The sequence below is a fragment of the Brassica napus genome, chromosome A10, assembly GCF_020379485.1.
Source record: "Brassica napus cultivar Da-Ae chromosome A10, Da-Ae, whole genome shotgun sequence".
Classification (NCBI taxonomy): Eukaryota; Viridiplantae; Streptophyta; class Magnoliopsida; order Brassicales; family Brassicaceae; genus Brassica; species Brassica napus.
In genome coordinates this window covers 9,261,750-9,282,276 of record NC_063443.1, presented here as the reverse complement: position 1 = coordinate 9,282,276, position 20,527 = coordinate 9,261,750, and the positions used below count along the sequence as shown (strand labels likewise).

The following is a 20,527-nucleotide window of genomic DNA, read 5'->3' as shown; positions in this document are numbered from 1 at the left end:
ATTAATCCAAACCCAATCAAAATACAAAATTGTTAACCGGTTTGTAAGCTCTATAAAACCCGAACTCACAGCAAACCGTGCTAGAAAAAACGGCTCCGTTTCATCCCAATTCATAATCTTACATCTCATTCACATTCGTTAGAGTGAAGAAGTGATGGAGAATCTCACGGCGCAGTTTCTCCACAAGATACCTCCTCCGCTACGGAACTCGAACATAAGGTTCCTCACTTCCTTAATCGCTAGACCCAATCTCACGTCCACTTCATCCCTCCGCCGCTCGTCGCCGTTGTCTCTCGATTGTTCCACCCCCCAATCCACCTTTCTTCTCTCCGATATCCACGACAACCGTGTGTTTCTCAGTTCATTACCGCGACGACTCAGCCATCCCGGTTCGTGTCCTCTACGGCTGCTTCAAGAGGATGGAGACTGGAGCAAAGACCAATTCTTTGCCCTCATCCGATTCCTCCTCCCTCACTCCTCACGACTCCACCAGATTCTTCCTGTAAATTTCAAAACCTTATATATATTCAAGAACCTCTCTCTCTTTTCTAATGCTGCAATCTCAGGTGTTCGATGCGTGGAAGAAGCTAGAGCCTTCGCGAATCAACGAGGCTAACTACGAGAAGATCATAAGGCTTCTATGTGCAGAAAGATCGATGAGCGAAGCGGTTCGAGCTTTACAATCTATGATGGATGATCATAAGATAAAACCGTCTTTAGAAATCTACAATTCTATCATCCACGGTTACGCTGACGGTGGTAAGTTCGAGGAAGCTATGTTGTTCTTGAACGGGATGAAAGAGAATGGTGTGTTACCCGAAACTGAGACCTACGACGGTTTGATTGAAGGGTACGGTAAGTGGCGAATGTACGATGAGATAGTTTTGTGCGTCAAGAGAATGGAGTCTGAGGGTTGTGCGCGTGACCACGTTACTTATAATCTCCTCGTGCGTGAGTTTGCTCGAGGAGGGTTGCTTAAGAGGATGGAGAGAATGTATCAGAGCTTGATGTCTAGGAAGATGACTCTGGACCCTGTTACTTTGGTGTCGATGCTTGAAGCTTATGCGGAGTTTGGGGTGTTGGAGAAGATGGAGGAGACGTATGACAAGATCCTAAGGTTTGGGATTTGTCTGGATGATGAGTTAGTTAGGAGGTTAGCTTGTGTTTACATTGATAACCTTATGTTCTCGAGGCTCGATGATTTGGGTCGTGGCATTCGTAGGAGCGATCTGGCTTGGTGTCTGAGGGGACTATGTCAGGCCTGTCTTGTGAGTCGGAAAGGTTTGGATTACCTTGTTAAAGAGATGAACGAAGCAAGAGTTCCTTGGACTACAACTTTTGCTAATATTCTTCTTTTAGCTTACTGGAAGATGGGGGATTTTAAGAGCATTAAAGAACTCTTACTCTTTGAGCTATGGAAGAGACGTGTGAAACTTGATCTTGTGACTGTAGGAATGGTCTTCGACCTGAGCGTAGCTGGGTTCGAGGGTACTGCAGTTTTTATGAGCTGGAAAAAGAATGGGTTTCTTGATAAGCCTGTGGAGATGAAGACTGACCCTTTGGTTCATGCTGCTTTTGGGGAAGGGCAGTTTCTCAGAAGCTGCAAAGAAGTGATGAAGCAAGAATCAAAGTCATTGACTTATCAATATCTACTAGAAGTTGTGGTTAAGAATCAGAAAAACTGAAACTCAGTATGTTAATTTCAATGTATAAATTGCACAATAACTTTATTTGTGAAAGGTAAAAGTAACTAAGAGGCTTGCATTGTCGCATGATACAATGTTCCATATGCCACAATGATGTTGGTGAACCTATAGGCCATAGACATATATATGGGAAGAGCAAGAAAATTCAAACCAAAAAAGTACGAGAAAAATGGTGCCGATTAAGAGTTTATTCCGTTTAGAATAGGATGCCGAGGTTGTCCTTGGTCTGGTTTAGCGCAATCGTTAGTGAATCTGTCTCTGTGATCGTTGGTTAAATGTTTAGAATGAGAAAAAAAGTTGGAAAGGAAAATGTTGACGTGAAACAAAGAAGCATGACGCACCTTATAATTTTAATTTTAAGGTATGTAATAGATTTTGATATGCATGCCCGTGCGGGTATATATTTTCTTTAACTTTTATATTGTCCAAAATTTATTTTATAAAATTGAATATATATTAAAAACTTACCAATATTAAATAATTGCTTAATATGTATTTTTAAGTACAAACAAATATTATATTATTTATTTTATATTGAGAAAATAATTATCTTTAATTTTTCATAACATTTTAATGTGTTTTGATAATATTTAGTAAAAATATATCTTTAACACTACGAGACACATATTACAAGGACTGTTTTCCTTATTAATTTGTCGTAATAAAGGAGTTACGACAAATTAACAAGAAATAGCGTTTCGGTGTAAAACGATCATCGTAATAAACATTACGATGAAAAGTAAAAGCAGAGAAGAGTTATTTCCGGATAAAATAGAAAACTTATACTAACAAGGGATTCTCCGATATCTCAACATATGAAAGGATTTAATCTAATTTACTATGAATAACCTATAGAAGGAGAGACCAAACCTTAGAACAAGGTCCTTCTGCTAAAACTCTAGAATTGGGTTCCTTGATAAGCCCGTGGAGAGATCGTAACTGCTCAGGAGAGATCCCTTCCCATCTCTCCCACAATCACGTTCCGTTCAGAAAATTCAGCCGCAAGCTTTGACTTCTTCTATTTCTTATAAAACATTTTCTTATCAAAATAATTAACTTAAACGATGAAAACAAAGCTTGAAACGACAAAGCCCAATTTCATAATTAATAAAACTCAATAGTAGAAACATACCCAACAATCCCCCACATGTTTCGAGAACAAAAAAAAAAAATTGAAAAGAAACGTTGATGTCTTTTTACAGACTTGAATCAACAAAATAATTTGAGAGTTTCGCAAATTCTATACAAAGCGTTCTTTAAACTTATTCTTTCAACCCTGCATCATAAGTGTTCTAGTGAGTTAATCCACAACTCATCTAGTTAGGCAATATTTACCTGAACACTTATTAGGTGACTTATCAAGTGTGTGTTGTCTCACACCCCCATACGGGAATAAGTTCATTAAGAGACCATATGTCTCAACCTGCCACATACAACAATAAGAGATTTTAAATGCCATCAGATTATGATCATTTTTTCGTTTGACCACTTTGAACCAAGAATTCAAATATAAATGAATTCCTTGGTAGGGTATCCAAAATGATCTAACCTGAAAGAGGTTTTAATCCCATTTCCTTTGCTGTGTCCAGGACCATTCGTCCACACAAGCCTTTCGTTAGTGGATCAGCTATATTCTTCCCTGATCTCACAAACTCAAGTGATATCACACCTGCTTCAATTAAGCTGCGTATCACTTTATGTCTCATACGGATATGCCGTTTCTTCCCATTATACAATGCATTCATAGCCACTGCTATAGCAGCCTGAGAATCACATCTCATGGACACAGAAGGACATGGTCTTCCTATCATTGGGATATCAGCAAGCAAGTTTCTCAACCAATCAGCTTCTTGACCTGCCAATTCGAGAGCAATTAGTTCAGATTCCATGGTGGAACGAGCAATGCAAGATTGTTTAGTAGATTTCCATGCTACAGCTCCTCCACCTAAAGTAAATACAAAACCACTGGTAGAGTTTACTTCATCATTGTCTGACACCCAATTAGCATCACAATAAGCTTCAAGTACACATGGAGAACCACTATAGCACAAGTTCCAATCAAGAGTTCCTTTCAAATATCTCATTAAACGACCAAGTGCTATCCAATGATCAGAACCAGGATTATGAGTATATCTACTTAATCTACTCACAGCATATGCAATATCAGGTCTTGTACTGTTCATCAAATACATTATACTTCCCATGATCTTAGCATATTCAGACTGGTTCACACTTTCTCCTCTATTTTTACACAAATGTATAGATGAATCATAAGGAGATTTAGCACTAGTTTCATCCCAATACCCAAATTTCTTAAGAATCTTTTCAATATAATGAGATTGATTTAATGAAAAACCAGTGTCAGTTTTTACCACTTTTATCCCAAGAATGACATCAACTTCACCTAAATCTTTCATATCAAATTTAGAACTCAAGAAAATTTTTGTTTCACAAACAATTTCCAGAGATGTGCCAAGAATAAGCATGTCATCAACATATAAACATATAATAACATATCCATGCTCATGCATCTTAGAAAACACACACGTATCTCCAAAGTTTGGAACAAAACCATTTTCATGCAAAGTGTTACTGAATTTTTCAAACCATTGCTTAGGAGCCTGCTTAAGACCATAAAGAGATTTATTTAGTTTGCACACTTTATGTTCTTGACCAGGCACAATAAATCCCTCAGGCTGCATCATATAAATTTCCTCATGCAAATCACCATTCAAAAATGCAGTTTTCACATCCATTTGATGGACAACTAACTTATGAATAGATGCAAGAGCAAACAATATGCGAATGGATGCAATCTTAGTAACAGGAGCGTAAGTATCAAAATAGTCTACTCCCTGTTTTTGAGAATTTCCTTGCGCCACCAGTCTTGCCTTAAATTTGTCTAGAGTACCATCAGCTTTCAGTTTCTTTTTCATAATCCACTTGCATCTGATAACCTTGCAGCCCCTAGGCAGATCAACAAGCTCAAAAGTGTGGTTAGCCATAATAGAATCAAACTCAACGTTAACAGCCTCTTTCCAAAAAACAGCATCAATGGATTTCATAGCTTCAGAAAACGTTTTAGGATCTTCTTCTATCAAGAATGCATACACAAACTCTTCACTAAACTCATCATATTCAGCTAAGAATGTAGTAATAAAATCAGGACCAAAATCAGTTTCGGTTCTTATTCTCTTACTCCTTCTAAGCTCTTCATTATTATCATTAAGAGTTCTTTTAGTAGATGTATTACTAGAAGAACCAGATTCTAAATTTCTCTTAAAAGGAAACACATTTTCAAAGAATTCAACATCTCTAGACTCGGTAATGCTGTCAAATTGCAGAGAATCAGGTTTAAAAGTCAAGCAACGATAAGCAGCACTATTCAAAGCATATCCAATAAAGACAGCATCCACAGTCTTAGGACCAATGTTATTCTTTTTAAAACTAGGCAATCCTACTTTAGCAAGACACCCCCACACTCTTAAATAATTCAAATTAGGAGAATGACCTTTCCAAAGTTCATATGGAGTAGCTGGAACTCTTTTATGAGGCACTTTATTCAAGATGTAACAAGCAGAAAGAACAGCTTCCCCCCACATTTGATCAGGTAACCCAGAACTAATAAGCATAGCATTCATCATTTCCTTAAGAGTACGATTTTTTCTTTCAGCTATACCATTTTGCTGAGGGGTATAAGGTGCAGTTTTTTCATGAATAATTCCTTCTTTTAAACACAAAGACTTCAGAATTTCAGATTCATATTCTCCACCTCTATCAGTCCTTAACCTCTTAATTTTTCTATCTAACTGATTTTCTACTTCAGCTTTATATTGCATAAACATTTCACATGCCTCATCCTTTGTTCTTAATAGATAAACTCTCGTATATCTAGAAAAATCATCAACAAAGGTAATATAATAATGTTTACCACCTCTACTAGGAGTGTTTTTAAAATCAGCCAAATCAGAATGAATGAGTTCAAGCAATTCAGATTTTCTATCAATGGGATGAGAAAAAGGCTTTCTAGCATGTTTTGCTTCTACACAAATTTCACATTTTGAAATATCTTTCTCCAAGTTATCAGAAATCAGATTTGCATGCTTTAAACGTTTGATAGAGTTCACATTTAAATGTCCTAGTCTACCATGCCAAGTGTCCAAAGCACACACAAAGTAAGCAGAAGCACTACCACTTATTTCATTCATAACATCAAGAACAAAGAGATTCCCATTACAAAAAGCCTTTCCCACATACCCCCCATTTTTAGTAATCACTAACTTTCCAGCATCAAGAGTTTGTTTAAACTCAGCAATCATTAACAAAGCACTAGAAATCAGATTTCTACGCATGTTTGGAACAAACAAAACCTTAGTCAAAGTTAAAACTCTTCCAGATGACAATTTCAAATCAACTTCACCAATTCCAGCAACTTGCAAAGCACTAGCATCACCTAAGAAGACACTATCACGTGGAGACTCATCAAGAGTTTTGAACAGAGACTTCCTGCTGCAAATATGACGTGTGGAGCCAGAGTCAATGATCCATTCCACAACGTCAATTGCAGCGTTTACCTCAGTGGTGACAGCAATTAACTCCTCTGTAAGATGAGCTTTGTTTGAGTCCTTTCGTTGTGGTGGCAGACGACAGTCTTGCTTCTTGTGGCCAGTTTTGTTGCAGTTCCAACACTTCATCTTTTTCTTGAAATCAGCAGATGGTTTAAGAGCTTTTGTGCCATGGTTTTTGTGAGATTGAAACCTGTTCTAAATACTTTCTGTTTGCATCTTCGATCATAATGTCCGCGATCAGCTCGTCAAGAGACATCTTCTTTTTCTCATGCTTCAGCTTGGAGCGATAGTCATTCCATGATGGAGACAACTTGTCGATGAGCACCAAGGCCGCCAGCTGCTCATCAATTGGTAAGCCCTCAGCTTGAATCTTGGAAACAATGGCTTCATACTCATGGAGTTGATCCAGCACTGGTACGTCATCCTTCATCTGAAAGGAGGACCATTGGGAGGTGACATACTGTTTTTTCCCTTCATCTTCAGCTCCGTATCTTTTCTTCAAGTTGTTCCAGATTTCTTTTGCTGAGTCATAGTTGACATAGATGTCAAAGAGCTTCTCGGAAAGGTGTCGGATGATATGACCACGGCAAGTTCGGTTGTGATCTTCAAGAGTGCCTTCTGGTTTTCTCTTACCCGACTGCGAGCCAGTCTCACCTTGAGAGTTGTCGGAATTTGGAGTCGCAGAAGTCGCAAAGGACTTGTCCTCGTTGAGAACATAGTCAAGCCCAATCTCTTGGAAGAAGAACATGAGTTCCTCTGACCACCTTCGGTAATTAGAACCAGTCAGAGGTTGAAGCTTGGACAGATCCGGTACTGTAGAGTTCTTCGGCATTCTGAATCTTAATTAACAAAATTATTCGCTCAAGAATGTTATAAGTAAAACTTTAAAGAATTCAGAAACCAGAACACAAAAGAAAAACAAGTTGCAGAGCCGTAGAAAGATCTACTGCACTTGAGCGAAAAACCGCCTAATCTCGGGTGCAAGATAACCAAGACGGGTCACTCCAGGGTTTACTCTGCTCTCACCTGAACTGTGCACTCAATCCAGGAGAGATGAAACTCTCAATTTGAAAAAATCAGAAACTTAAGAGAAAGAAGAAGAGATGATGAAATTGTGTGTTCTCTATCAAGCTCCAAACTTCTCTCTTTATAGTCAAAAGATCGTAACTGCTCAGGAGAGATCCCTTCCCATCTCTCCCACAATCACGTTCCGTTCAGAAAATTCAGCCGCAAGCTTTGACTTCTTCTATTTCTTATAAAACATTTTCTTATCAAAATAATTAACTTAAACGATGAAAACAAAGCTTGAAACGACAAAGCCCAATTTCATAATTAATAAAACCCAATAGTAGAAACATACCCAACAAAGACTGACCCTTTGATTTATTCTTCTTTTGGCGAAGGTCGGTTTCTTAGAAGCTGCAATGAAGTGATGAATCACGATTCAAAGCCAAGGACTTATCAGTATCTAATTGAAGTTGTGGTTAAGAATCAGAAAAACTGAACTTAAACTGCACCTGCAAATGTAAGATGCATTACTTAACGGAACATTTTTGATTTGTCAAATTTAACTGTTTATGAAGAACAATAACTTCAGTCGTGAAAGTAAGTAACTAAGAGACTTTGGATCTGAGCTTTGGTCTTTTCTTCTTCATTGTCCAGACTTGGTTTGATTTTGGTGGTCTTGTATATACATCTCGGCTAAGGCAGCAAACACTGCTGATCCAATGGGAAGAACATTTTCATCAAGGAAGAAATAAGGTGAATGAACCGAATGCACAGAACCGACTTGTTCGTTTCTGATACCGATTCCTAGATAGTAACCAGGTATTTTCTGTTGATAGAAGGCAAAATCTTCGCCGGCCATTATCTTCTCACCCGGTTTGACATTCTCGGGTCCAACCAAGAGCTTCAGAACCCTTTCAGCGTGCTCGTGTAACTTGTGATCGTTCACAGTGGCTGGATACATAGGATGATCTTCTTCATGCATATCTATATCCGCTTGGCATCTATGTACTTGAGCTTCTCCTTCAACCACCTGTCAAACCAACAATGGGTTTCAGGCCTGGCTTGCTTTGCTAAGCACTAGGATGTTTTGTACCTACCTCTTTCATCCTGCGTCTCAACCAGCTCATGCCATGGGTCGTAAGACTCCTCAAAGTTCCCCCAAATTCTACTACATACGGTGGAAGCTCATCAGAAGCGCCGCTGCTTTTCATAAACGTAACAGACAGCACCTAAAACCCAAATCAAGTAGTAACTCAGAAGAAGACTTTTGCTAATTAAATGATGAGGAGGAGGAGGAGAAAGTAGACAAGATATATACACGTACGTAGCTTAAGAGAGGATCTGCTTCTCTGGAGACTATATGCTGCAAAGCTAAGATGGTAGATGAAGCAGCCAAGAGTGGGTCAACACAAGAAGAAGCTCCTCCACTGAATATTCTTACACTGAAAATGCTTGTAGAGGCCATAGAAGGACCAGAGATAATTGATACTTGTCCTGTAGGCAAGCCATGATGAACATGCATCCCAAAAATGGCTTCAGATTCACCCAAAGCACCCTCTTTTATCATCTGAAAAGCACCGGCGCCACCTTCTTCAGCAGGCTGGAAGAGAAGCCTCACTGTTCCCTTGAGCATAAGTTTGCGTTTGGTAAGCAACTTGGCAGCACCAAGGAGCATAGTGGTGTGAGAATCGTGGCCGCAAGCATGCATTTTGCCCTGGATTTTGCTCTTGTGATCCCACTCGACCAGTTCCTGCAAGGGAAGAGCGTCCATGTCGGCACGGAGAGCAACAACCGGAGGTGAACCGGACCCGATTTGAGCGACGATTCCGGTTTGGGCGACGGGGTAGGAGTAGGAGACTCCTAATTGGTCGAGCTCGCGGCGAATGAGGGCACTCGTTTGGTGCAACTCGTAAAGGAGTTCTGGGTTTTCGTGGATTCGTCTTCTCACGGAGACTAGCCAGTCTTTATCTGCCTCAGCTTCCAGTAGAAGACGCGGCGGGTACTCTCCATTGACGGAAACGATAACGAGCAATAGTAGAAGAAGAAGAAGAAGAAGAGGCGCTGAGTGTGGAATTGAGGAAATAGCCATCCCCGGACTGGGATCAGCGAAAGGCAAAGAAGCTGTGATCGGAAGAGGTAGACGACGACGACGACGACTTTAGCCAAGGTTGGTGGCAAGTACCAATCGAACGCTTGCGAGATCACCTGACCACTGACGTCACGCCAAATATTACTATTACTCTTTCTTTCTTTCTTTCTTTCTGGGCGGCATTTCTCTTTTATTTTTTTATAACTTTTTTTTATTGAAAAGTCACACTCTTATATGCATTTTATAGAAAGTTTTGAAATTACAAAATATTTTGTGACATGGTTTTCTTTGTTTAAACTATATCTATTAAAATATTTACATTTGTTTGTATTTTATTTATTTCAAAATGTTTGATTAAATTTGTTTAAGAATTTAAACACTTTAGGCATGACTCTGCTTTTCTATAGCAAACAGATTTGAGAAAAGAAAACACACAACAAATATGTTGTCACAATTGATTTCCTTTGTCTAATAAGAATTAAACCGCAATCATACAATTTCAAAAGTTATATATATATATCACTAGTCAATCTACAAGTCCAACAACAAACCAAATAACATATTAGACTATAAGTGATTCAAGGGGAAGATCTATGGATGTTTAAATAAATTAGGCTACTCAATCGAGCTCTTTATAAAGCTTATAACTTTTGTTTGTGAGTTTCTTAAAGAATCCAACAAGTGTGTTTACACGATAGGCCGTCGGTTAGCAAATTGTGTTGAAACTTTAATTTGATCTAGATAAACATATACCTTGGAGATCTATTCAGACCCAAAAGGGGAGTGTCCTCATGTCAAGACGCTTATTTTTTGTTGGTTTGATGAGTGTGGAGTTGTGATTGCGGATAATACTCTCTGCTCAACTCATAGGAGTAACTTGTTTGAGTGTAGAGTACCTGAAATCTTATGCATAGGAGAAGAGAGACGAGCGTCAGACGGATAGATCGTTGGCAGAAGTTTTTAGAGTTCTGAAAGAGGTTTATAAAGGATTCTTCGGGCAAGGGGTTGAGACAGAGTTAGCTATTGCTGCGTAATCGCTCTGCACACCATAATTAATATTTGCTAATTCAAATGATTGTGATCCAGTTAAATTTTTGACATAATATATACATGTCATTTTCTTATATGTATTGGATTTGGAGCTTTTAAGAAGGATTGTCTATTGGTTCTATTCACTTTATTGTACATGAGTTTAGTAAAAAGGTGATTTGATCTTATCTTTGATGGTTTACTAGTTCACCAAATTCATAATAGGAAAGCAAATGATATGTTTAATTTGGAGATATGTGAATGTTATTATTGTTAGCAAGCACAAAAACTTAGAACAAAAGTGAAGAGGATCAAAAGAGCAATTCATTTATTGAGTTTCTAGGATTAATTATCAACAATGCATTTACAGACTTAAGCATAAATATGACAAATGTCTTATTCACAATAGTACATTAACATGTAAGAATGCATTGTCTACATCTAATTGCTTTTAAATCCCATTTCACGACTGTTGTAGCATCAAGAAAAAGATGTAGTATGGTTATTTTTCACATTTCCGACTATAGCATTTTAAGAGAATCACATCTCAGACTACAATTTTTAGAGATATCTGATCTACAATATGAATTTCGGGTTGAAAGAAAGAAAACTTTTGTGTACATTAATTAATGAGTGATGAGTTCCTTCACCTAATAACCTATACTAAACAACTAACAAGAAGACTGAAAGTAACTTGGAAACCCAAAAGCGTTCAACATTGGCACCAATCACATATAAGGCCTATCGCAGCCTGTAAGAGAGACGGGACCAAGTGTATCATCACCTTCCACAGAGGCCAGAACGTAAACATCGGTTCTTCTTTTCTCTGGACTCACCTTAAACCGACGTCCCAAGACCACAAACCGCACAACAACTCCAACAGCAATCTTGGTGTGATCATCTTTCTGAAAGCACGGCTCCTCCTCCTCCTCAGAGTTTGGCGGGACAAAATGGTAATCCGGCATTTTCAAGTATGATAAGTATGCGTATCTGAGTGGACCAGAGCTTATCAAAACAGCTGGAGCAGCTCCGTTAGGACCGTTAAACAATACTTTCATCACGGTCCCTACCATGATATTTCCTCGTGCAGGCAAGAATGTGCGGCATGTGAAGGAGACAGGGAATGTGAGGACGTCGTCTGCTTGAGGATTGTCATCGTCTGTGGTGCTGTTGATGTTACCGATGCTTTTTAAGGCGGTGATGGCGAGATAGAACCCGTGTTCCCTGCATGCTTTCTCGTGGAGCAGATCTTGGAGTAGTCTCGTTAGAATCTGTTGGTGTGGTGGCGAATGGCCCTTCTTCAATTGTTTGGCAGGTATAGCCACGTCCCGACACATTTCTACTTCTGAAAACATGCGCTTCATCTCTCTTCACCACCTGAGGAATCACATTAAAAAGAGGCTTTTCTTTTGGTACATAGCTACTCAATAACTTGCATAGCCTAACAAATCAGATCTGACTAATGAAGATTATAAAGCTGTAAAAGTAGAGGTTATTAAAGTTAGAGCATTTTGACCTGCATTAGAGTTACTAATAATCTAAACTCAAGATTGGAGCACAAGGAAGCAACCAAGACAAGAAATTGACAAAGAAAAGAGAAAATTGCTCAAAAAAATTACATCAAACCAAATCAGATTCCTTTTTTTTTTCTTTTCTCAAAGTTAACAACCACAATAACTTTTTAAAGAACCAAACTAGCTAGCTTCCCACAACATATGTAACTTGCTTGGTCTCAAAATCTTTAAGAGAATTAAGTAGTTCCAGTTCAGACAAACGACCATACAAAACGTTGGAACAGTAAACGAACACACAAGTTTTAGCCCAACATCGAAATTTTCAAACTTTTTTCCCTCTCTTAATTTGTTTTCAAAATCATGATAAAACCCATATCAAATCGATTTATCTTTTTCTCTACAAAATCCCTTTTTCGTTCTCCACTCAGAACATCACCAGAGATCAGCTAACCATTCGAGTGTTTACAAGATCCAGTTTTGTAAACCCAAAAGTAAAAAAAAAATCAAAAGTTTCAGCCAAACAAAGGAGAACTATGTGGGAAGAAGAAGAAGGAGAATCTAACCTTTATGAGAAAATTCAATATCTCAAAGAGGAGAGGAGCCCAAAGGAGCACCGTACGGAAGCGACTTTCTATACTCTGCCTAAACGCATGCTACCGGAAACTCTTTGTCTCTGATACAATTCGTTTAAGGTGTGTATGTTAGCTACGCTCTCTTGTGATTTATCTATAGTACGCAGTTTTTGTTAGTTAAAGAAAAAAGATATTCTTTGCCCGGTTATGGAAGATCACGTGTCCAAACAAGTCAGAAGATTTTTAAATTGTAAATCTTCAAATTTTCAAACTATAGTTGAATTTTAAATAACTTTATTCTCTAAAAAATTCTCTTAAACATTATTTGAAAAATTATATAAACCTGTAGTAGATGACCTCCCGCAATATCGCGAGATACTATCATTTAAATATTATTTGAGATAACCAAGTTTTGAAATTTATAAATTTTTGATAAATTAAATTTGTTGATAAAAAATAAATAGAAGTTTTTTGATTGGTTAATAATGTAGGAATCAACCTAAATTTTATTATTTTATATTTATCATCGTAACACATGCATTTTATAATTATGAAAATGAAAAAAAAAACAATTACCATGTATGAGTTGTGATATATATATATCTAGTATTTATGTTAAATTCAGAAAATAGTAAGTTTGAAAGATTCTATTATATTACTTAGATATAGTATAAATTTATTTTGGGATTTTAACAACAATTTTTTTTTCTCATCAACAAATATTAATTATTAGGTATAGTTTAGTTGTATACACAATTAATCAACAATATAAGATTAATTTCAAGACATTCTGAAATATAATATAAAAGATCTTGTAAACATTCTCAAGACTTTGTATGTTTATTTATTTTTATATTAAATATAATATATTACTTAACAAAGTTAGAGTTCTAATCAAAATATATATAAATTCAAATAATTTGAAGAAACTTTAGGATATAGATAATTTTGTTTGTCTCATAACTACAGATTTATATTTTGGTAAAGATGAATATCGTGTAAACTACAATCAAATATAATATTATTTCATTATAACAAATTATAAATGATCTATTTTAAATAAACTAATACACATTAAAATATTAAGCCACATATTCTGTAAAATATTACTTGAAAGACTGCTTCAAGTTGACTATTCAAGATAATATAATACATAATTTTTTGAAGATATATTCTTAGAATTATATTCTAATCTTACTTCTAGTTATTTAGTTATTTATATATGTACTAAGGATATAATACTTGTTATACTTATTATCTATGTAATTAACCTAGGCACATATGGAATTTACTTCATTGGTGTTATTTGTTTGAGAATTATGAAGATCTTAAAGTTTTGATCAATCCAATGACCAAATTCATTATGTATATATATATATATTTTTTAATAAAGATTATAGCACAATAATTAAATTACGAACACTATAGTATTTTACATATGATAGAGTGTCCACTAATTAAAATCTATTATAAAATGATTGATGTATATTATATTACTATCATATAAAAAATATGATTTTAAAGATTGGATAGCAAAATATTTATTTTATACTACCTTAAGCAGAATAATTAATTTAATATAATATACAAATTTTTTTGAAGATATATTCTTAGAATTATGTTCTAATCTTACTTTTAGTTATTTAATTATTTAAATATGTACTAAGGATACAATACATGTTATATGATAGCCCTGTTCGGGACACAGTCGCAGCTACTAGCGTCAGGGTCAAAATTTAAAGCGTGGATCTGAAAAAAAAAATCCAGAGTTTGGATGCAGCGATCATTTCAAGCGTTAGATTAAACATGTTTTGGAACGCTGGAATTAACAGCGTCATCGCTTCCAGAAAATTTAAGTCAACAACCAATCGCTAGCGTCCAAACTCTCAAATCGTTGCCGAAAATCTGAAGTCAGTTGCAGTTGTTACTGTGCTTTTCTGTTTTCTGGACGCTTGACGCAGCGTCTTCGTCTCGAACAAGGCTGATATATAATGTGTTTGACTTTGTCTTCGTTTGAATTCCAAAAGATTCAGTCAGAAAAAAAACTTGCATTTTAATTTCGTAGACAGAAAAATTACCTCAACGACGTTGGTTTGACGCATAATAAAAAGCTTCCAAGTAGTAATTCTGGCATAAAGAAAGAAAACAGCAACAAAGGCGAGTGAGTTTCCTCCTCTAAACAATACTATCACCCCCGGTCATGTGCATGTGCTGGGAGCATATTTGCACATGACCCATTACAATTTATAAAAAAATTAGTCTAGATTAAGGTTCGAAATATTTTGAAATTATTTTTTTTAAAGTAAAAGACCTTAAATTTTGTTTATTCTCTTTGAAAAGGTCCCAAATTTTTTTTTTCAGCACTGAGCCTCATTTCCAATTGAGACGGGCCTGACTATCACCCGTTCAAACTAAAAACCCATGTTCAGACACTAAACCACGCTTGACTTGTGTGTGACATTTATACAAGAGAATGAATTTTACGTATTTTACACTCACTCCTGTTTAAGCCAAACCTACACTTAAAAGCGCTGCAACCATTTGGGATCTATGATTTAAACACAAATCTATGCATGTATTGAAGATACGGACGGATCTTCTAACATACAAGAGAAACGGACACTGTATGCATGATGTGCGTGCATAAAAATGGTTTAAACTAATCGCAAATCTCAGAGAATGGGAAAAGAACACAAATCTATGCATGTATTGAACATAAGTATTTGGGCAATTGTCAATAATAGCACCTTTTGAAGTTTATGTCTCAAAAATAGCACTAGAAGGAGAAAGTCACAAAAATGACATTCATTAAAGGGTAAAATATCTCTAATACCCTTGGTTTAAAATTAAATAAACAAACAAAAATAAATAAAAATAAAAAAATAAAAATAAAAATAAAAAAAAAGAAATATTTTTTTATAGTTTCAGATTATGTGTTTTCAGATTCGAAATTTTTATAATTTTTTTTTTGAAATTTTTTTTTTGAAATTTTTTTTTATTTTTTTTTCAAATTTTCTTTTTATAATTTAAAAATACTTTTTGAAACTGTTTTTAAAATTTTTATTTTTTATTTTAGTATTTATTTTTTATAAAATTTTAAACTCTAATTCCAAAACCCCACCCCTTAACTCTAAACCTTAAGGTTTGAATTAATTAACCCAAAGGGTATAAGTGTATATTTACCTCTTTAATGAAACCTATTTTTGTGACTTTGAACCTTCATTGCTACTTTGGGAACAAAAACTTGGTTTGGTGTTATCCTAATCTTTTTCTCTAAGTATTTATTTTTATGATTTAGTGTAGAGTTATTCTGGATTATAGGAATTAATATTATCAACAGAATTCAAATGCGCTGTTTTAGGTTATTTTATTTTAATGGGACGATGTTCTTGGTCCGGTTACGGAAGATCATGTGTCCAAACAACCAGTAAGATTTTAAAACTGTATACAAACACTAGAATTGAATTTTGTAAATAAATTAATTTAGCTACTCCCTCTGTTTTTGATAAACAACTGTGTTTCTTCTAATTCAATTTTCAATAAATTTATTTATAAAGAATTTTCAAATTTAATGTATAATTACATATATAAAAAGAAGATTAATTAATATATATATTATAATTGTTTTTTTGTCATCAATTTAAAACATACTCATATTGACTATGTAAACCAAACCGGAAAATACGGTTGATTACGTGCTAGACTGTCTGCCGTTAAATTTTGTATACCAAAGTTTTTTTTCAGGGTCTTGATATCTTCCAAATAACTTGCAAATGTTGGTTATTCTTCTCGTTCTGAATCCATCTTTACCTATTGAAAACAATTCAATGCGTTGCAAACGTAACCTGAAACTAAAGTAAGTTCCTCATACACTCCATTGTCTAAAGTAACTTCCACTTCCGCATGAAAAGGAGAGAGACTAGCCCTGATATTCTTTGCTCCCATCAGACTATCAAAACCTTCAAGAGTACTGAATCAACTTTGTCCAGAGAATATATCATTCTCTTTCGAGAAACCATATATAAAACACTGTCGTCTTGAAATTGACGGTAGGATCGCAACTTCTACATGTGGTGTTGTCTTCGGTATATTCAATATATGTGTCTCAGTCCAAAGTGTTAATTTTGTTTCTGCCAATTTAAGTGTTTCATGGGATCAATGTCCAGTACTGAAAACTTTATTATTCTTTTATAATTTTGAATATGAATTACTTACACCTCTCCCAGTCAGTCAAAATGCGTACATTAATCAGAAATTCAGAATGCACTAATGCTAACAATCTCTATAGAGGTATGAAAAAAATAGAGTCGAAAATTAAATTCGAAAAGGGGAAAAAAAGGAAAAGAAAAAGAGTCGCAAAGCTGCTTGCTTCATAAATCTCTCTACGACAACATTTCTTTTTACATGAAAGCTTCCAAATTTTTGTTAACATGTCTGTACAGTGTATAATGTAGAATACCATTGTGTGTTGTGTCCTTTCTTTCTTTCTTTTGATTCTGCTCTCTAAAGGATACACTAGAAATCAAAGGGTCGATAAAATGGAAGAAGCTAAAGGTTTATTGTTTAATGCTTTTGTCATGAAACCAGTTGAGAGCAAGGCATTCTTATGGGAGAAAACACAACGGTTAGCCTCGCGTGATCGGAGAGAGAGTAATTTTCTGGCCACCTTCCTTTTTCCACTTCAGGTGGAAACAAGACTGCGTTCTTGACGCTGAAACCAACGGTTTGTTCTTTGCTACCTTTTGCTTCTCCGTCCTCTACATCTCTCTGTTCTGACCAGTTCTGGTTCCATATTCTTTGCTGCAATAAGTTACAGTAGCTAGTGAGCAACATGTGTGTGTGTTCTGAGAGGGTTTTAAGCTAAGGCATTCTAAGTATCTTTCTATATCTATGTACACAGGATATTATTACAATAAATAGCTTTACCTGAAACTCCTTGTAATCTACAAGACCATTTCCATCAATGTCAGCTTGAGTCCACAGATCTTTGATCTCCTTTGTGGTGAGCCCATTACAATGACCCGTTAGGTTCAGCTGCATAGAGAAAGAGAATACTCATGTGAAGACTCAGATGAATAAGAGGAATGATTAAAATGTGTTACTGGGTTGTATGTACCTGTCGAAGAGTCTCGCAGAAACCCATGAATGTAATGTAGTCACCATCATTATCAGTTTTCAGAAAGGCAAAAGCGTCTTCAGCTGTTAGGGAAGCTCTTCTCAGTAGATACTGCAAAATCAAAATACTCAAACGTTACAGGGAAAAGCTAAAAACAATCACGAAGAGAAAGGATTGAGGAGAGTCTTTTACCCTGAACATGCCAAACACAGCCTCACTCCAACTTGTTTTTAGAAGCTTTCTATACCGATTTGGATTGAGAAGCCATATGAAGTCGACAGCGCATATGTTACCCCGGTGATTCCTGTGGCTTACCCACTGTAAAAACCCAAAAAAAAAAAAAGATAACAAGAGTTTTTCAGAATCAGATCTGCAACTTAAATCATCAAAAAAATATACAGCATACCCAAAAGTAGTGACCTTATGAGCATCTGAGTCTGTGTAGCGATGAGCAGTGTCGTAAGAAGACACAAAACCCTGTGACCTTAGGAATTTGTAGACATGTCCACGCTTGCTTCCGTTCCAATCTCTGCCACACAATTTTCAGTACTATTCTTTAAATGTAACACTTGAAAATGTAAAAATCTAGTAGTTACCCGCAAAGCATAATAGGCATGGGGCTTAGGTTAACTTCTTTCTGATAGGATTCTACATACTGAAGAATCTTATAAACCTGTCAAAATAAAATTTTGAATTTAGAAAGATGCATGACAATGATTGTGGAGTTTGTACATTTTTTACCTGCTGCAATCTTACTATAGAAAGTGTTGAATCATGAGGAAACAACAAATGAGTGTTGACGATCAAAACTTGTTGATGAGACTCATACTGAGAGTAAGGAGGCACTAATTCTACATGTAGCAACTGCGCAACTCGGTCACCACAATCGTTGAAAAGCAAGTCCCTCGAGTTCACAACTCTAAAGTAGTCCTTATGAACAGCCGTAAGCAAACCTATTCCACCAAGAAAACATGTTTTGTTTTGATTCATATCCATGAACAGAGAGGCAATAACAAATAAGATAGAGAGAAAGACTCTTTACCGTCACCACGATTGTTGGTACGGCCAAGCTTATAACAGAGATAACCAGCGTCTCCAAGTCTCTTCTCGTACAAACTAACAAGCTCTTCGTTGCCTACCCAAAACTCCTATAAATGTCAAACATCAACATAGAATCAAGAAAACGTATTCAAATATTGTCAAAACAAGAACAAGGGAAGAGAATTAAGAACCTGCAAACATATAATGGAAGACCTCTCGTACAATAACCAATCAATGATTCTATGATTCCTCCCCATCCAATACGCTCGGTTATCGCTTTCACGGATGCTTTGATCCTGCATTCCATCATCATCCAAAACATAAACAAACAAAGGAGAATGAAGCGACGTTGGTTTTGAAGAAGGAAGACAACCTTTGGAGAGAGACGTTTGTAGATGGGAGCGAGGATGTTGAAAGTAGTACAGGAGATGCAAGGTTGCTGGTGATGGTCTTTAATGGAGGAAGATATCGCATAGCTTCCTATCTTTGATATTCTCCCCTTCATTTTTTTTTTTTTCCTCTATAACCGCCGGGGAATATATTTACAGAAAATAAAGAAAAAAAACAAAAAAATCTCCGGCGGTAAAAATTAAGAGAGAGAGAGAGACACGAGGAAGAGGATGATGAAGAAGAAGAGAAACGTCGTGACCGTCCTGAATTTTCTCTTATGATTTAAACCAAACACTATTTTAGTTATATTTTTGTTTCTTCTCTGTTCTTCTTCTTCATCTACATATAATATATATATAAACGTGTGTGCATGTGTATTTATTATGATGGCGTAGCACTCTGCTCGAATATGTATGGTCGTATCGTAATCTTTTTGATTATTTAATGTACTTGGAAATTATAATATTTTTATTTCCCGAACTTGTTCTTTGGTCAAATTAAATACTAATATATTCGTTCGTGTATTCCTTTTGCCTTTTGAGAAAAAAAAATTATTTAATTCTTTCTTTTCCTAACGATGATCAATGGGCGCCCCATATTTTTCACCCTTTCGGCCATCCATGAAAATGAAATACTATTTTTTCTTCAAAAAAATAGTTTTATTATTGTAAGGTATTCGCTATATGTGGAAGCACCGTAGCCTATTGGTTAAGGTTTAAAGGCTTCTACACCCAGGTCTGGGGTTCGAATCCCAGACTATGCAATTTATTGCAGATTACAGGAAATCCAGGTTTCAAGTCCCGGAGAGAGCGGTTTATTAACCAATTATGCAGACTACAAAGGAAAGACTTGCAAGAGATCTTCAACATGGTGCAAGTAAATCTGGTCAGGCGTGTATCTTCATAGGACAGCTCAGGTGCTGCAGTTAGGCGTAGATCTTCATAAGGCAGGTAGTATTGTCGGTTGTCGAATCGTCTATGTAATATTTCCTATATCATAATTGTAAGATCATAATAAATCAGCGTTAAAAAAAAAAAAAAGGTATTCGCTATATTTTTCTTGAAGTAAGGAACAGTGTTTAGATAATTAGACATAATAATGCGTGCAGCAGTTCTTCTCGAGATATTGGCCTAATTAGTGAGGAATTAAGTGATAGTGTGATACTGATACATTTTGTTGAGAAGTGACCTAAAACTAATTTCTTTTGTATGAGCGGAGTTGTCTTGAAGATTTAGTTAATAGTTAAGGTGTTTGTCTCTAGGCCTAACATTTTCAATATTTGTATAAGAAAAATGTGGTAAATGGTGTTTTGATGATAACATTAAAACATGATTTAAATCATGATCTGATATCTACTCACGAGAATATTTCGTTAGATTCATATAATTAATTTAATTTTTTTATGACGATGTTTTATGGAACCTCTTTTCCTAAAATATGTGCTAAGGCTGGAAACTTTGTATAATAGAAATATTTTCCCGATATTATGTGTTC

The 20,527-nt window shown here is 35.8% G+C and overlaps 4 protein-coding genes across 4 annotated transcripts; 1 reads left to right on the top strand and 3 right to left on the bottom strand.

Annotated features, from left to right (window-relative positions):
- The first annotated feature begins 91 nt into the window (after positions 1–91).
- Positions 92–1,775, top strand: LOC106365716 (pentatricopeptide repeat-containing protein At4g14190, chloroplastic). The gene is made up of 2 exons (XM_013805191.3): positions 92–502; positions 567–1,775. Exons 1-2 carry the CDS (start codon positions 155–157, stop codon positions 1,683–1,685), a joined length of 1,467 nt encoding a protein of 488 aa, XP_013660645.2. The 5' UTR covers positions 92–154; the 3' UTR covers positions 1,686–1,775.
- Positions 1,776–7,775: 6,000 nt separating this feature from the next.
- LOC106363939 (IAA-amino acid hydrolase ILR1-like 3) lies at positions 7,776–10,873 on the bottom strand. Its single transcript, XM_013803594.3, has 3 exons — positions 8,607–10,873; positions 8,380–8,511; positions 7,776–8,312 (listed from the first exon to the last, which is right to left on the bottom strand). The coding sequence occupies exons 1-3, from the start codon at positions 9,369–9,371 to the stop codon at positions 7,926–7,928; spliced, it is 1,284 nt and encodes a 427-aa protein (XP_013659048.2). The 5' UTR covers positions 9,372–10,873; the 3' UTR covers positions 7,776–7,925.
- Positions 10,874–10,995: 122 nt separating this feature from the next.
- Positions 10,996–11,764, bottom strand: LOC106365717 (DNA-directed RNA polymerase subunit 7-like protein). The gene has a single exon (XM_013805192.3). The coding sequence runs from the start codon at positions 11,762–11,764 to the stop codon at positions 11,129–11,131; it is 636 nt and encodes a 211-aa protein (XP_013660646.1). The 3' UTR covers positions 10,996–11,128.
- Positions 11,765–16,837: 5,073 nt separating this feature from the next.
- On the bottom strand, positions 16,838–19,443 carry LOC106365718 (uncharacterized calcium-binding protein At1g02270). The gene is made up of 10 exons (XM_013805193.3): positions 19,017–19,443; positions 18,835–18,939; positions 18,645–18,750; positions 18,344–18,555; positions 18,199–18,275; positions 18,023–18,131; positions 17,795–17,920; positions 17,603–17,713; positions 17,413–17,520; positions 16,838–17,286 (listed from the first exon to the last, which is right to left on the bottom strand). The coding sequence occupies exons 1-10, from the start codon at positions 19,146–19,148 to the stop codon at positions 17,062–17,064; spliced, it is 1,311 nt and encodes a 436-aa protein (XP_013660647.1). The 5' UTR covers positions 19,149–19,443; the 3' UTR covers positions 16,838–17,061.
- Between the last annotated feature and the right edge of the window lie 1,084 nt (positions 19,444–20,527).